An 18,525-nucleotide genomic window follows, 5' to 3' on the forward strand; every position below is an offset into this window, starting at 1 on the left:
AAAGTTGAATATTGGCCCCCACTCTCTTCTGGCTTGTAGAGTTTCTGCCGAGAGATCTGCTGTTAGTCTGATGGGCTTCCCTTTGTGGGTAACCCGACCTTTCTCTCTGGCTGCCCTTAACATTTTTCCCTTCATTTCAACTTTGGTGAATTTGACAATTATGTGTCTTGGAGTTGCTCTTCTCGAGGAGTATCTTTGTGGCGTTCTCTGTATTTCCTGAATTTGAATGTTGTCCTGCCTTGCTAGGTTGGGGAAGTTCTCCTGGATAATATCCTGCAGAGGGTTTTCCAACTTGGTTCCATTCTCCCTGTCACTTTCAGGCACACCAATCAGACATAGATTCGGTCTTTTCACATAATCCCATATTTCTTGGATGCTTTGGTCATTTCTTTTTACTCTTTTTTCTCTAAACTTCTCTTCTTGCTTCATTTCATTCATTTTTTTTTCAGTCACTGATACTCTTTCTTCCAGTTGATCAAGTCGGTTACTGAAGCTTGTGCATTTGTCACATAGTTCTCGTCTTGTGGTTTTCATCTCTATCAGGTCGTTTATGGACTTCTCTGCATTGGTTATTCTAGTTACCCATTCTTCCATTCTTTTTTCAAGGTTTTTAGTTTCTTTGTGCTGGGTACGTAGTTCCTCCTTTAGCTCTGAGTAGTTTGATTGACTGAAGACTTCTCTCAACTCGTCAAAGTCATTCTCTGTCCAGCTTTGTTCTGTTGCTGGCGATGAGCTGCGTTCCTTTGGAGGGAGAGAGGCACTCTGATTTTTTTAATTTCCAGCTTTTCTGCCCTGCTTTTTCCCTATCTTTGTGGTTTTATCTGCTTTTGGTCTTTGATGATGGTGACATACTGATGGGGTTTTGGTGTGGGTATCCTTTCTGTTTGTTAGTTTTCCTTCCAAGAGTCAGGACCCTCAGCTGCCGGTCTGTTGGAGTTTGCTTGAGGTCCACTCCAGACCCTGTTTGCCTGGGTATCAGCAGCAGAGGCTGCAGAAGATAGAATACTGCTGAACAGCAAGTGTTGCTGTCTGATTCTTGCTCTGCAACTTCATCTCAAAGGTGTACCCAGCCATGTGAGGTGTGAGGTGTCAGACTGCACCTAGTGGGGGATGTCTCTCAGTTAGGCTACTCGGGGATCAGGGACCCACTTGAGCAGGCAGTCCGTCCATTCTCAGATCTCAACCTCTGTGCTGGGAGAACCACTGCTCTCTTCAAAGCTGTCTGACAGGGACATTTACATCTGCAGAGGTTTCTGCTGCTTTTTGTTTAGCTATGCCCTATCCCCAGAGGTAGAGTCTACAGAGGCAGGCAGGCCTCCTTGAGCTGCAGTGGGCTCCACCCAGTTCGAACTTCCCAGCAGCTTTGTTTACCTACTTAAGCCTCAGCAATGGTGGGTGCCCCTCCCCCAGCCTTGCTGCCACCTTGCAGTTAGATCTCAGACTGCTGTGCTAGCAATGAAGGAGGCTCCGTGGGCATGGGACCCTCCAGGCCAGGCATGGGATATAATCGCTTGGTGTGTCATTTGCTAAGACCCTTGGTAAAGCACAGTATTAGGGTGGGAGTTACCCAATTTCCCAGGTGTTGCATGTCTCAGTTTCCCTTGGCTAGGAAAAGGAATTCCCTTCCCCCTTGCACTTCCCAGGTGAGGCGATGCCTCGCCCTGCTTCAGCTCTCACTGGTCGGGCTGCACCTGCTACCAGCACCTACTGTCTGACACGCCCCAGTGAGACGAACCTGGTACCTCAGTTGAAAATGCAGAAATCAGCCGTCTTCTGTGTCTCTCACACTGGGAGCTGGAGGCTGGAGCTGTTCCTGTTTGTCCATCTTCTCAGTAACAATTTTTTAAAAGCCCAGGCTCAGATGGTTTCACTGCTGAATTCTGTTGAGGTTTTAAAGAAAAACTAACACAAATTCTTCTCAAATTACTCCAAAATATTGAGGGGGAAATAATTTTTCCAAACTAATTCTATGAGGCCAGCATAACCCTGAAATCAAAGCCAAATAAGGACACAACAATAAAAGAAAACTACAGGACAATATTCCTGATGAGCCAGATGCACAAATCCTCACCAAAATACTAGTAATCCAAATCCAACAGGAAATCAAAAAGATCGTATGCCATGATCAAGTGAGATTTATCCCAGGGATGCAAAAGTTGTTCAACATATGCAAACCAATAAACACCATACCGCTCATCAACAAAATGAAGGACAGAAACCATATGAACATATCAATAGATGCAGAAAAAGCATTTGATAAGGTAAAACATGCCACCATGATTAAGATTCTCAATAAATTAGGTATAGAAGGAAAGTACTGGCCGGGCGCGGTGGCTCAAGCCTGTAATCCCAGCACTTTGGGAGGCCGAGACGGGCGGATCATGAGGTCAGGAGATCGAGACCATCTTGGCTAACACGGTGAAACCCCGTCTCTACTAAAATACAAAACTAGCCGGGCGAGGTGGCGGGCGCCTGTAGACCCAGCTACTCAGGAGGCTGAGGCAGGAGAATGGCGTAAACCCGGGAGGCGGAGCTTGCAGTGAGCTGAGATCCAGCCACTGCACTCCAGTCCAGGCCACAGAGCAAGACTCCGCCTCAAACAAAAAAAAAAGAAGGAAAGTACTTCAACATAATAAAGACCCTATGAGACAACACATAGCTAACATAATATTGAACAGAGGAAAGCTGAAAGGCCTCCTTTAAGATCTGGAACAAGGAAAGAATGCCCATTCTCACCACTCTTATTCAACATAATACTGAAAGTCACAGGCAGGGTAATTAGGCAAGAGAAGGAAATAAAGGGCATTCAAATTGGAAAAGAGAAAGTCAAATTGTCCCTCTTTGCACATGACATGATTGTATATACAGAAAACCCTTAAGACTCTTCCAAAAAACTCTTTGGACTGATAAATGAATTCAGTAAAGGTGCAGAATGTAAAATCAACATTAAAATCAGTAGTGTTTTTATGCATGAACAATAAACTAGGTAAAAAAAATCAAGAAAACAATCCAATTTACAACAGCTACCAAAAAATACCTAGGAATAAATTTAAGCAAAATTGTAAAAGATCTCTACAAGGAAAATGATAGAACACTGATTTAAAAAAAGAAAAAAATACAGAAGAGACACAACATAATGGGAAGATATCCCACGTTCATGGATTGGAAGAATAATGTTAAAATGATCATATTACCTAAAGTGATCTATGGATTCAATGAAACCCCTATCAAAACACCAATGACATTCTTTACAGCAATAGAAGAAAAACTTTAAAATTCATATGAAACCACAAAAGAACTCAAATAACCAAAACAATATGGAGCAAAAATAACAAAACTGGAGGCATCATACTACTTGATTTCAGAATATTTTATAGTATAGTAACCAAAAAAGCATGATACTGGCACAAAAACCAATATATAGATTAATAAGCAGTATGGAGAACCCAGAAATTAATCTACCTATCTACAAGCAACTGATATTTGACAAAGGCACCAGTAGCATACATTGGAAAAAGGACAGTCTCTTCAGTAGATGGTACTGACAAAAGTGGCTATCCATATGCAGAAGAATAAACCTAGATCCCTATCTCTTAGCCTATACAAAATCAACTAAAAATGCATTAAAGAACTAAATGTAATCTTACAGCTATACAACTACTAAAAGAAAACAGGGGAAATTCTTCTGTATATTGGCATGATAAAAGATTTTGTGAGCAAGACTTCGAAAGCGCAGCAACAAATACAAAAATAAACAAATGGGATTACAAGAAACTACAAAGCTTCTGCATAGCAAAGTAAATGATTGACAAAGGGAAAAGATGACTTATAAAATGGGATAAAATATTTGCAAACTATACATCTGACAGAATATATGTATATTATCCAGAATACACAAGAAACTCAAACATCTCAACAGAAAAAAAACACACAAACAATCCAATTTTAAAAAGTGCAAATGACCTGAACAGACATTACTTAAAAGAATATATATACAAATGGCCAATAAACATGTTTTGTCTTGACATCACTAATCATTAGAAAATAACAAATCAAAATTATAATATCATATCATCTCACCAAGGTTAGAATGGCTGTTATCAAAAAAGACAAAAAAAAAAAAAATGACAAATGCTGACAAGGATGTGGAGAAAAGGGAAATCTTTATACTCTGCTGGCAGGAATATAAACTAGTATGGACTCTATGGATAGCAGTATAAAGGTACCACAAAAATCTGCAAATGAAACTATCATATGATCTAGCAATCCCACTACTGGGTATGTATTCAAAGGAAGGAAAATCAGTATACTGAAGCAATATCTACACCACCATGTTTATTGCAGGACTAGTCACAATCGCCAAGATGGGGAATCAACCCAAATGAAAAATGAACAGATAATGAAAATGTGACATAAATGCACAAGAGAATATTATTCAGCCATAGAAGAATAAAATCCAGTCATTTTAACAATATGGATGACCCTGGAGGGCATTATGTTAAATGAAATAAGGAGGAACAGAAAGTAAAACGCAGCATGTTCTTACTCAGATGTGGAAGCTAAAAATGCTGATCTCATGGAGTAAAGAGTAGAACAGAGGTTACTAGAGGCTGACAATGGTAAGGAAAAGGGTAAGGGGGATAGGCAGAGATTTGTTAAAGGATACAAAATTACAGCTAGAGAGGAAGCATATGGTCTAGGTGTTCTATACCACTGTTGCATGACTATAGTTACAATAATATATTATATATTCTAAAATAGAGAGAGGATATTGAATATTCTCAACACAGAGAAATGATAAATGTTTGAGATGATGGATATGCTAATTATCCTGATCTGAAAAGTCTACATTATGTGTATCAAAACACTATGTATTCCCACAAATATGTACAATTATTAGGTGTCAATAACAAAAACAAATAAAAAGTAAAGAGTAAATTAATGAAAATTGAATAAAAAATAAACATTCAGTCCCTCAGTTACACTTGCCACATGACAGGTGCTCAACAATTGCATGGCTACTGGCTACAATGATGGACGGGGAGCGAGAACATCTCCACCATCACAGAAAATTATATAGGATGTTACTGCTACATATAGGATGGCATGCTTCATTGAGGCATAGACTTCTGCCTCAGTATAACTGGCCACCTAACAAAGCATTCAGCTCCTTACTATAAATTTATCTTCTTATTAATGCAGATTAAACATCTTACAGCACAACATGCTTTGACACCTCCTGAATGCTTTGGTTGATAGTTTTTATTTCTTTAAAGTAGTTTTTCCTCTGAAAGGGAAAAAAATTGTATTTCTGATCTTTTGTCTCAAGGAAAGACTTGCTATTTTTCTTCGTCTTCTTCTTTGTGTGTGTGTGTGTGTGTGTGTGTGTGTGTGTGTGTGTGTGTGTGCACCTCAGGCTCTTTGTCCTTTATCCCCCGAGTCTCCTCCATAAGGGTCGTATCTTTGGGCCTACCAGTGCAGGCCATTTGGACAGATGATGGGTACTGTCAGGGAGGCAAAACATCCTCTACCTTCTTAGGATCTTCATCTGAGAGCCTGTGAATTAAACTAACAAAAAGCAGATCAATAGGAGGAAAAGCATACAATTTTTATTAAGATTTATGTGCATGGGATTTCACAGGAAAGAAATGAAACTCAAATAAACAGTTAGAACAAGGGGTTCATAGACCATTTTACAATTGAAAAGGGGATCTGGGCTTCAAGGGGCAACCTATCTTTGGAAGCGACTAGGAAATCTATGGGGGGAACTAATGACAGACAAGGGCTAAATTAGCAAGATGTTTATGCAAACTCCTCTCAGTGTTGACTCTCCATCTTTTATGAGTGCTGTTCTACTCCAGAAGTGGGGACACATCCAAAAGGGAATTTTATGCTCTGATTATAGGCAGATATGGGGAGGGCAGAGAATTTTGCTTGGACCTGCTGGTTCACACTTGTCTTCAGCTCAAAATCATCCTTATGCTGAAGTGGCATATTTTGGGATAGGATATTCCAGAAACCTTAAGGACATACTGCCTGAAGTCAGGGTGGATGGAGCAGCTCTGTAGTGGGTATGCATTGGGTATGTGTTCAAGGACCAGGTTCAAATGCCCAGCACAGCTGTGACATTCTCTGTGAAATCTTGGGCATGTCCCTGCCGCACTCTCCAGCTCAAACTCCACAGTGAAAAGGGAAGGAGGCTGGAGATGTGCTCTGTGGCCCCTTCCATATCAGACCAACAAAAACACAGGGACAACACCACAGGGATGAGCAAGGCAGGGCTCTGGAAGTGAGAGAAGCTGTCCTGGCCCACAGGGAACTGACAGTGTGGCTGGAAAGGAAGAGTGTGCACTGTAGGGTAGCAGTACAACATGGCACAGTATCAGGAGCCATAGTGTGCACTCAGCCACTAAGTACTCATGGGCATGGGGATGTGCAGGCTGGAGTCATCTACATTAGCTTCAGCAAGAGGAGCTGCCATGTGACGCCACTCAAGTGAGGTTAGTTTACTGGGAAGGGGGCCAAGCACCAGCACAGTCTGAGGCAGGACCCGCATGGCAGGCAGTGCTGGGGCCATGACGTCTAGACATGTAGGAAGCTAGAGACGGTGGTAAACATCGATCATAAGAACTTAATGCAGGCAGAGGCCTTTTCCTGAGCCGAGAAGTCCAGTTAGACAAAGTAGCTGAGCTGCTAGGTCAGACAGTGAGGAGAGCACAAGGCCACGTGCAGGAAGTAGCTGGAGATCTCTGCTCCTTTTTTTCCCTCTTACTTGACTATCCTCCTCGTGCCTAATGACAGGTTGGGCTCCAGGCCTCCTGGTCCTCTTCCTCAGAAACTCCAAGTTCTCACCTCCTCCTGCCTCTTGTCCTTCTTCCTGGGGCTCCTGGGGGCTCTATTCCACAGCAGGACCAGGGACAAGTGGGTCTTCACAAGACCGGAATGCCCGCCCATTTTAGGGTGTTGAAGTGATCCTGTTATCTCAACAAGACACCATGAAGACTGAACGCACCGAGGGAGAGCTCGCTGATGTAACACTAAGGAAAAACCAGTCCTGTGAATTCCACACCTACAGGGACATATCCATGGCCACTGTGCAGAGCAGCAAGCAGACCTGGGATGAACAAATCCCTTGAATAGCTGCAGTCATTGCAGTCACTGTGCTTTACACCTAGCCATACTAAGATTTCTTAAAACTTTGCTGTTTGTTATGTATCAAGCGATTATTCATATGCTTTGGGTAAATCGTTTCTATACATATTAAAATTAATCTTTTACACTTAGAATGCTTTCAGATTCACTGAAGAGTTGTGTAAGTATTGCACACATCCCTGATGTGCTATGTTCAATGTCTTCTATTATTAATATAGTCCACTAGTATGCTATGTATCTCACAATTAATGAGTTGATATTGATACATTACTATAATTTTACAAAATTGATGAGTAGAACTCATGTATTTATAGTGCATGGTAGGATAGTTTGATGTGTGTATTAACTGTGAAATTACTAAATCAAGCAATACCACATACACTTAACTTTTTGTGGTGAGAACATTTAAAATCTACTCTCTATCATTTTCAAGTGTACAATTCATAGTTATGAACTGCACTCACCATACTGTGCAATAGATCTCTTGAACTTATTTTTTCTGTCTAACTTAAATTGTTTCTTCAACAATACCTACCCAGTCTGTCCAATCCCCAGCCTCTGTTAATGCTATTCTACTCTGTTTCTGTGGTAGATTTTATTAATTGAAGTCCCTTACTTCATCAGATTTCCTGCTTTTACCGTCATGTACTTTTCTGTGCTCCAGGATCCCACCCCAGGACACCACATTGTTTTAGTCTTCATGTCTGCTTAGCTTCCTACTTATCCATGCAGTTTCTGAAAAATTTCTTAGTTTTGATGGCCTTAACAGTTTAGAGGAATGCTGCTCAGGTATTTTGTAGAATGTCCCTCATGTGGAATTTGTTTGATGTTTTTCTCCTGGGGCTAGTGGCTTTGGGGAAGGAGTCTGCACAGCTAATTGCCCTATCATCACATCAAGTCAATGACACATTCTAACAACCAGAGTTATCCCTGTGGTTCTGCATCTTGGTTGCCTGGCTGCCACAGTAAGTGTGAGGTTTCTCCACTGTACATTTACTCTTCTCCTCCTTTCCCATGCTGTCCTCTGGAGGAAAGTCACCTGCACAGCCCATGCTTTAGCAGTGGGAATTTACACTCCCCCTTGAGAGCAGAACCTATAAGAGTTGTTTGCAATCTCTCTCAGTTCCTTCAGGCTGCTATGAGAAGATGCCTTAGACTGGGGACTTTATATATAATAGAAATCTCTTTCTCAAATTTCTGGAGTCTGAGAAGTCAAAGATGAAGGTGTCAGTGGATTTGTTATCTGCTGAGGGCTGCTCTCTGCTTCCAAGGTGGTGCTTTCTTGCAGGAACCTCAGTTGACTGAAGGTGTGAACACTGTCCTCACATGGCAGACAGGGCAAATCTGCTTCCTGCAATCTCTGGTATAAGGGCATTAATCTCATTCTTGAGGGTGACACCCTCATGACCAGATTTTCCCACAAGATCCCACCTCTTAATGCTATCACATGGAAATTAAGTTTGAATATACGAGGTGGAGGAACACTAACATTCTGAACACAGCAGGATCATTATACATGGGATATTTGTCTATTCTCCCACAGTTCTTTATTGAGTCATTTACTTACATCAGCATGGACTCCTAGAGTTTTAATATACACATTGGGTGGTAATCCAGTACCACTTGATTTTGTTGCTAGATAGTTCTCACTCTGGCCATTTTCTTCTACCGTACATTTTACACACATGTTGTTCTTTCATCCACTCATGTATTCATCCAACAAGCACTGATTGAGATGATCCCAAGCTCCCATAACTGATCCACTCCTGCCTGCCTTCCCCTCCAAATATCCCTGACCAGCACTCTCTTTCCTCCCTGCTCTCCTGGCCCCACCATTTCCAGGGTACATCTTATAATTCCTGGGATTAAAATTTGCCCTCTACAAAATGTCCCATGATCAAAACTCATCATCAATTCACCATGGCTGAGACCAGAAGGACTCAGGTGTCTGGTTATGCCTCCAAGTGCCCTGACCACCTATAGGAAGCGCATAGAGAGAAGGAAGGAGGGATGAGCCAGCTTTATTCACCAGCTTTATTCTTGGCCATCCTGAGAGCTGCCCCTAGCAACAGAGGAGCAGTATGATGGGCTGGAAGGCATAAAGCAGCAGATGCAGGGAGAAGTTCAGTAAAAGGCAGCAGAGCAACACAGGAGGGCTGAGGTGACCAGGCCCAGAGACGGACCCTGTAGCAGATGGCTGCTGTCCAGGCCTGGCTGCCCCTCCTCCCCTGGTCTGCAGAGCCCACCCTCCCAGGCCGACCATTTCAGTAAAGGCATTGACCTTCCTCAATTTTCCCAGATGAGAGACACTGGGAACCTGGGGCAGAATCAGGCAGAGCATCTGACTCCCTCTCCTGAGAGGACTCCCTTTTTTATCCTCTCCTCCACTGTCAGAAACAGATTTGGGCTGGAATGGCCTGGGAGGGTCCACACCCGCTGCTTCCACCTGTGCTGCTGCTGCTCCTGGCCTCAGGTGACATGGAAGGAAAGAGGGCAGGGGGTATAAGGAGTGGGATGAAGAATGAGTGGGGCAGGGAAGCAGCGTGGCTCTGTGACCACAGGACAGAATTTAGGGGCCCTCTTCCATGTGTGGGCATCAGAAGTAGTTCCCTCTCCCCTTCCCGAGCCTGTGATGGGGGAGGTTGGGTTCCTTCAGAGCTCTGACCTCGGTATCTTTCTGCAGGTTCCTGGGTAAACGGCGCCGTGTCTGAAGAACTTCACAAACACCCAGGACAGACCCTCCTCCTGCAATGCCAGTACTCACCCAAGACAGGACCCTATCAGTCCAAGACCTGGTGTCAGCAGACATCTCCAGATCAGTGTACCACACTTGCACCAGCTCCAAGCCCCGGACAGCAGTTCAGAAGTCTCGTTACACAATCTGGGATGAGCCCGACGCTGGCTTCTTCAACATCACCACGATTCAGCTGACACAGAACGACTCGGGATTCTACTGGTGTGGAATTTACAACACTTCCAAAAAAGTCATCACTGTTCTTAGAGATATCAATCTGGTGGTGTCTCCAGGTGAGCACTTTTCTTGAGGAAATACCTCTGTGCCACCCCCCAGGGACCTGAAGGAAATGTCATGCACCCCCTCCCATGCCTCTATCATCCCCCATCCTGCCAGGTCTTCTGCTCTGACCCGAGGGGAGCAAAGATCCTGTCCCTAGACATGGACTCTCACCTCTCCTTCACCCAGCACATCCTGGCCTCAACTGTTGGGAAGATACCCCCAGAGATCCCTGGACAGAGACACAGTCTCTCTGTCATTCTGCGTCTCTCTTTGTGTTACACAGGCACACCCACAACTCTTCTTTTCACACACACACACACACTAACACACACACACACACACAGTTCTGTTATGCAGATCTGAGGCACAGGACACTCCTGGCCTAAGACATCCTGAGGGTCTAGCTCTGGGCCCCTACCTCCTCTCATGTATGGGGTAGACCCCACTCTCTTCTGGGCCCCTGGAGAGTCATTGTCTGCTTTTTTCTTTAGCCCCAACAACGTCTCCTATGTGGACCTTCCCCCGGCTCGCAACAAGTACAGGTAGGTTGGAGGCCTCAGTGGGGGGAGATTAGAAGGGTCACCAGGCAGCTTGGGAGCCTCAGATTCAGGGAAGGGGAAACCAGGGAGGACTACCTCTGAGGACTGATCTCTTGGGGCCTGGGCCAGTGGGAAGCTACCTTCAGGGCCCACTGACTCCCAGGGAAAGAAACATGCACTATCTGATGTGATCAGAAGATCGCTATGTTCTCACGATGTTGGGGGGGGGGCCCTAGAGGGAAGTCCATATGGGACACCTTGCACACGTGTGTCCCAGCCCTCCTGCCACTGGCCTCCTGCCAGCATGGAGAGGACAGTGCCAGACTTAACTTTAGCTGGGTATGGAGATTTCAGGCCTCAGTTACCCTTAGCCTGAGGGACCCTTATGAGCTACCTCTGGTCCCTCTCCCTTTCCTCTCACACTTTTGGGACCCAATCCCATCCTTTATTCTGGTCCCCTGGGCAGCCACTGTCTTCTTTGTGTCCTCCTTAGTTCTGATCACTTCTCCAGAGGGGACCTCTAGCCATCCCTCCATCAATGGCTCTCAGACCAGGTAGGTCAGATATTTTAACAATGGGAGGGCGGTCTTGGGAAGGGAGGACCTGATTAGCTCCTGAAGCTTCAAATCAGGTCCAGGCATGCAAGGATCCTTCTCTGGTGGGTTGGGTGGGTTGGGGCATAGGTTACAGCGGTGGAGCCCCCAGGCCATGACTCCAAGTTTGGTAGAGAGGAAAGGGGAAGAGGATGCAGGTTGTTAACTGTGGAGGAACCATGGAAAAGACAGTTCAACATGGATTTCTGCAATGAGACAAAATGGAACCAGAAAATGTGGAAACTGGAGGCCATGTTGGTGTGTTGAAGGGTGAGTGTGAATAGAGTGACTGCAGCCTGGGGCAGATGGTGGCTGGAGATGTCAGCCAGAGAAAGATGAGAGGAATGCTCTTAAATTCTGCTTCTATCCTTGTAGTCATGGGTTTTGAGGCCATCACGGCCTCCCCTTCACTGTAGGAATAGGCTGCAATAGACTAGGTCACAGGTGCTCTAGGGGACCATGGGGCAAAGCCATGAGCGCTTGATGAAAATAGACAACCAACTGCCAGAGCATTTGCTCCCTAGCCTTCTCCTCCTGCAAACTCCAGTGCGGGTGGATTACAAACAGACTATCTCTCAGGGAGTTTGAAGGTGAAGCCCTAACCAGAGAACAAGCATGGCAGCTAATGGGGGTCCCTGGGGTCTTGTGCTCTAGGGCAGTGGTCCCCAAGCCTATTAGAAATTGGGCCATATATTAGGGAGTGACTGGCGAACCACTGAAGTTCATCTGAATTACAGCCTCTTTCCATAGCTTGCATTACCGCCTGAGCTCTGCCTCCTGTCAAATCAGTGGCAGCATTAGATTCTCACAGCAGTATGAACCCTATTGTGAACTGTGCATGCGAGGGTTCTAGGTTGCATGCTCCTTATGATAATTGAATGGCTAATGATCTGTCACTATCTCCCATCACTCCCAGATGGGACCATCCAGTTGTAGGAAATCAAGTTCAGGGCTCCCACAGATTCTACATTACGTTGAGTTGTATAATTATTTCATTATATATTACAACATAATAATAATAGAAATAAAGTGCACAATAAATATAATGTGCTTTAATCATCCTGAAACCATCTCAACTCTCACGTCCGTAGAAAATTTGTCTTCCACAAAACAGTTCCCAGGTGCCAAAATGTTGGGGACTGTTGCTTTAGGACTTTTCCTCTCATTTTAACCCTCAACAGCTAGAAGATTTAGTCTTCCGTTCTTCCCCATTACCAGATCCGTATCTAATATGCCCAGTGGAATCTGAATTCACAAGCCAAAATACCTAGGTTTCTTAGTAGAAGCACTACCTTAAAAGAATGGCAACACACCCAACAATAGAAACCTGTGAAGCAGAACTATGGGCACTGCCCATTCCCCCGGAACTTAAGTACCTGTGATCAGTCTGGCTAAAGGGGTGAGGGGAAACATGAACTATGTGGATCATGAGGACGATCCACTGGAAAAAAAGAGCCAAATACTAATCATAGTTGTGAAAAACATTATAGACCACAATATATGTGATGAAGGATGGTCATGGCTGGCCAGTGAGCTGTAAGAAGTTGAGGAATCCTCGCAGAAGTTCCTGGAAAGAACTGAAGATTTAAAAATCAAAGAGAAGTTAAGAGACATGAAGGAAAAGAGTAGATGTACTAATGTATGGGTATCAAGAACCCCTGAGGGAGATAAAGGATGAAAGAAAGAAATATTTGAAGAAGGAATCCAGGAAAGTTTTTCAAAATTATAGAAGAAAAGATCTCAAATTGAAAAGATTCATACATTGCCAAATTGGGGAAAACAGCCAACAAACACACAAAAATACCTCTACATCCATTATGTAAAAGGGAAGAATTTAAAAAGCAGAGGGAAATGTCTGAACGCTTTCAGATCACCTACAAAAGAATACGAATTAGACTTCTTAAGAGGAACACTAAAGAAGTCCATTGAGTAATATTTCTAAAGCACTAAAGAAAAACTTTGTATCCAGTGTTTTGTATTCAGCCAAATTGTCACTCCAATGTGAAATCATAAAACCTCTGGATTCTCAAGGTCTCAGAAGGTTTGCCACATGCAGAGATCCCCATTGAAAACAGTCCTGGAGGAAGGATTCAGCTAGGATGAAAAATAAACAATGGAGACGCTGCTAGAAGTGAGGGAGTAAGTGTCCCCAGTATCTTGGGAAAGTTTATTTTTATCTTTTTTAATTCACAGAAATGGCAGCTAAGAGCAAAATGAAGAACAAGAGAAAATACATTCATGGTCATTGAAAAATAACATTCTAGACCAGCAGTCCCTAACCTTTATGGCACCAGAGATTGGCTTCGCAGAAGACAATTTTTCCATGGACTTGGAGGTGGGCGGTGGTTTCAGGATGACTCAAGTGCATAACATTTATCGTGCACTTTATTTATATTATTATTACATTTTACTATATAATGAAATAATTATACAACGCACCATGATGTAGAGTCTGTGGGAGCTCTGAGCTTGTTTTCTTGCTACTAGATAGTCCTATTTGGGGGTGATGGGAAACAGTGGCAGATGATCAGGCATTTGATTTTCCTAAGGGACGTGCAACCTAGAACCCTCACATGTTCATAATAGGGTTCATGCTACTACAAGAATGTAAAGCCACCACTAATCTAACAGGAGGCGGAGCTCAGGCAGCGATGAGTGCGATGGGGAGGCTGTAAATACTATGAGGCTTCCCTTGCTCACCAGCCACTACCCTCCTGCTGTGCAGCCAGATTCCATATATTATGTATGTTTTATAAAATACAGTATTCATAAATACAGTGTATAGGTGCACATATATATGTTTATAACCCTCTACATAATAAAAACAGATAGTATACATTCTTTCAAATACATGGAATGTATTTACAAAAGGACACCTTGTATGAGGACATATAAGAAGCGTGAAGAAATTCTAAAGAATCAGTATGACACAGAATATATTCTCCAAACCTAACGCAATGACATTAGGAATGCATAAGAGAAGTAAAGATAAAATAGCACTTTTCAAACTATTTACTAATACATTCATATATGAATGTTTAAGTATGCAATAACTTATAATATGACCACTATATATCAAAAAGTATGAGGCATACAATATTAGGGAGTAATCAGTACCTTTGAATACATTTGTTGGAAAACATGAAAGCTTTCAAATTAATGAGCTAAGGAAGCATCTCAAGAAGATGGAACATGAGCTTCAGAGCAAGCCCAAAGAATCATGTAATTAAACGATTGAGAAAGGAGATCACAGAAATTCATAATTCGTTCTTTAAAAGTTTACTAAGATAGACATGTTCTTGCCAAGACAAAAGAAGATAATGAATAAACAACAAATCAAAGAAAAAGAAGAAAATAACCACACACTCATTCTACAGAGATTTTAAAATAAATAAATCCTGAATAAAATCTTGTTGTTTTAAATCCTAGAAGCACACAATTTCCTAACAATATAAACTGCCAAGATTAACACAAGAAGAAACAGATTTCAATAGATGAATAAATAGGAAACCTGAAATGGTTGATGAGACCCTTCCTTACAGAAAATTCAAGACTCACATGGTTTTCAGGAAACCCAATTTTTAAAGAAACATTTGATTTATATTTCATACTAGATGTTGCAGAAAATAGAAAAGAAGCAAAAACGGCCCAGGTCATTTGAAGAGGTTAGTGTCATCAAAATCTCAGAACTAATTAAAGGGGATACAAAAAAATTACATTACAGGTTCATTTATCTGATGCACATGAGGTCAATCCCCAAATTACCATTAGCTAACTGAATTCAAGAGTGCATTGAAAAGAAGACTGATTATAACCAAGGAGAGTTTTATCACAGAACAAAAAGGATTGTTCAACTTTACAAAATCTATTAACACAAGTCAACCAAATTCATAAACTACAGGAAAAAAAGTCAACTGCTGCACAAAAAGCATTTGGGAATATTCTGCACGTTTGTATTATATGAAAAGGCTCTTAATAAAATAGAAATAAAAACAGAAAACTTGGTAAAGATTGTACACCAATGATTACAATAAAGATTACTTATTGGAGGTATAAACTCAAATTAAGGATTTTCACAGCTACCATAAATGTCTTCTAAAATATTAGAGGTTCTGATCAATGCTTGAAGGAAAGCAAAACAGGTTACAAGAAAGAAGATTAGACAAGAAGAGGAAAAACTGTCATGACTTGCAGATGATGGGATCATCTACCTAGAAAAAGAATGAGAAACAACAAACTATTAGATGTCACAAGAGAGTTTAGCAAGGCTGCCAGAGACAAAATCAACTGACATACATTACAAATAGATTGCTATGAGGAATAATCATTTAGAAAAATAAGATAGTTTTCATTATAGTCACAGTCTATAAAGTTTCTAGAAAGAATTAATTTAACCACGACCTATTTGGAGAAAAGTATAAAATGCTAAAAAATGACACGTGATCTGAATAAATAGAAATAATCCATGACTTTGGAAGAGGCAGTAACATTGTAAAGATGTCAATTTCTCCCAAATTAAAGAGTCTTCAAATGTAATCCCAAACACAACTTGTTTACTTTTGTAAAGAACTTGAAAAATTTACTCTAAAATTATACAGAAAAAAAGAATATACATGAGTAGCTAAGTCAACCATGAAAAGTGAAAATAAAAGAGCTCACTGACTTTACTATATATTAAGTAACACTGAAGCAGAAAGTTACTGAGGCTACAAGAGAAAAGCAGATTTGCTGGGACAGGGTATTCCTAGAATCAGAGCTAGGCAGGCCAGGAGTGGGGACTACACAGAGGGGACCAGGGAGGACCCCTGGGACCAACAGACAGGAGGTCTAGGTCTGTGTTGTCACTGCTCCTAAGGGTCTGGTCAGGTCCTGTGTGGTCTCTAGGCCTCATTCCCTCAGGTGTGATATCTTGGCTTGTCTTGAAGATGCACTTGGCTCTGATTCCAAAGAGGCTCCTGATGGTCCGGTCCTACCTGACCTGGTTAGGGAGAATTCCTCCTCCCCTGGCTCTATCCCTCCCCTTCCCTGAACTCCAATCCCTTGTTCTTCCCCTGGCCAGCTTTTTCCTCCATTCAAGACTTTGAGGTTCCTTCTGACCGGATCCCCTCTCAGTCCCAGAGACCTCTGTGGCTCCTGCCCCACGCCCCTGTGTCATAGTCAGTTCAGGGTGAGCCCTTCTACAAACAGCTTCAACCACAAAGGGCCTGCCTGGCTTAGGGACACCACAGGAGGTGGTGACATTCTGGCCCAAGTCCGTCCTCCTTTCTCCTTCCTCCCTGTAGGAAATCAAGTGCCCCCGCCTGCCTTGGCTCAGGTGGCCCCAGTTTGCTGGTCTCTGTGCTGTGTGGACTCCTCATGGCCAAGGGCCTGATGCTGTGAGTCCTGTTTGTGTTCCTGACCTGCAGGTGCCACAGGTGAGAGGGGCCTGGATTTGGTCTGGGGGGCAATGGAGCTGGGGCCAGATTCTGTTCCTAGAAAGATGGCTAGGAAGAAGCAGCCAGATCACAGAGCCAGGAAAAATGACAGCTGGGAACAATTTAAATATCTGTTTCCTTGCAATCTCTGCCTTCCTGCAGACGCAGACCTTAGAAAGAGACAGAGGCTTTCTGGGAGTCCCATCCCAGGGCTCTGCCTGTGTCTCTGTCCTAAGAGGAAAAAAGACCAGGAGGACAAAGCTGAGAGTGCCTGGGTAGAAGGTTTAGGAGACAGGAAGGGAAAGGGAAGGTAGCAGGGGACTGGGAGAAGTGGGGGGAGGGGCGGGAAAAGGAGTAACAGGTAACAGGGACAGGGTGAGACAAAGGATCAGAAAAACATCACTTCCATTCATGACTTTCCCCCTCTTGCCCCGTCTCAGGACAGCCGTGACGGAGGTTTCTGATTGTCCCAGCACAGTCTTGTCCCAGGACCCTTAGGTGCATGAGCCACAGCGTGGATCCAGGATGAATCCCAGTTCTTCCCCTGCCCAGCTATTGGGAGCTGCCCTAAGCATCAGGCCCCACCTCCCCGTGAGGAAAGGCCAGCACTAAGCCTGTTGGGGAGAACTTTCAGCTCCGTATCTCCCCGGTGGTGATCCCTCACCCCTGCCCGGAACCCTTTTAGATCTACTTCTGCTGACCTGCCTTCTGCCATTGGGAAGACCTGGGGCGGGGGTTTCTGCATCCGGGTCAATGCCCCAGCTCAGCATCTTCAGCAGCGCCTGGTCTCCTCTCCAGCACTCTTCGGTTTTCTCAGCCCCGCCCGGGCAGGTCTCCAGGATTCCTCACATTTTCCCTGTTTGTTGCCTGTGGTCTGCCCGAGAGTCCTATGAATTTCCTCTTGTGCTTAATTAAATTCAGCCTCTGAACTGAAATGTGTCAGGGGCAACTGAGCAAGAAAGCAGGTGTATCCCCTCAACTTCCTCCCCTCCCACCTCGGATATCCTAAATGAGAGAGAAATGACTTAAAAATAAATGATAAAATTGAAACTAAGAAAGGCTGTAATCAGCAGACTGAAAGCTGAAGAAGATCTAGAAGTAAAAGAAAAAATTAGATGAGTTAAAATGACATGAGCAGGCGACTCAGTAGCCTAAAACACGACCCAGAACATTCGTCATAAATGGAATCTGATAATCTGGGGCCCAAATTCTGTTTACTTAACATGTGAGATTCATAGCCTAAAAGAGAAAATCAAGTCGAAATAACGATAATTGACGGTGGGTGAAAGATAAATGTTTTAGGGAAGAGAAGAGGAGCACACATTTATGAAGCAAGAATAGGTACAGTCATTTTCCAACTAACATCTAGTGAGACTGGGATTGACCACTCAGAATGGGGGTCCAGCATGAACAACCAGTTTGAGGTACCAGTGCATAGCAGCTGAATGCCAGCCCTGAAAAAGACCACTATAAATTGAGCACCATTTTCTTTTGCTCTTTTGGGGACGGGACATCAAACAAAAGTCTCTTCATGTATATCTCAGCTCCTGCCACATGATCATCACCTATCTGTGAGAGGCGTCACTTTTGCTTTGTTTCTTTATTTTTTTAATCTTCACTCCTTATTTCCACTTGCCTTCCTCTCCGAGGCAACCACTCTAATGCATTTGGCATGTAACTTTAAATTTGAATGTATTCTTATAAAACACAGTATTTTTTTTCTGTGACTATGTTTAAACTTACTTAGAAGAAATCGTGATAGACCTTTTTCATATGCTTGTCTTACTCCTTGCTGGGCGCATATACACAGT

At 43.2% G+C, this 18,525-nt stretch overlaps 1 protein-coding gene across 1 annotated transcript in view; it reads left to right on the top strand.

Annotated features, from left to right (window-relative positions):
* LOC108528302 (trem-like transcript 4 protein) overlaps positions 1-17,875 on the top strand; it is a 108,025-nt gene extending 90,150 nt beyond the window's left edge. Inside the window, 6 exon segments of the mRNA XM_017870035.1 lie at positions 9,836-9,982; positions 9,985-10,179; positions 10,660-10,710; positions 11,201-11,261; positions 16,583-16,714; positions 17,155-17,875. Coding sequence (XP_017725524.1) covers positions 9,836-9,982; positions 9,985-10,179; positions 10,660-10,710; positions 11,201-11,261; positions 16,583-16,679 — 551 coding nt within the window. The 3' untranslated portion in view covers positions 16,680-16,714; positions 17,155-17,875.
* The last annotated feature ends 650 nt before the right edge of the window (positions 17,876-18,525 follow it).

This window comes from Rhinopithecus bieti, unplaced genomic scaffold, assembly GCF_001698545.2.
Source record: "Rhinopithecus bieti isolate Rb0 unplaced genomic scaffold, ASM169854v2 scaffold_4553, whole genome shotgun sequence".
Taxonomy (NCBI): Eukaryota; Metazoa; Chordata; class Mammalia; order Primates; family Cercopithecidae; genus Rhinopithecus; species Rhinopithecus bieti.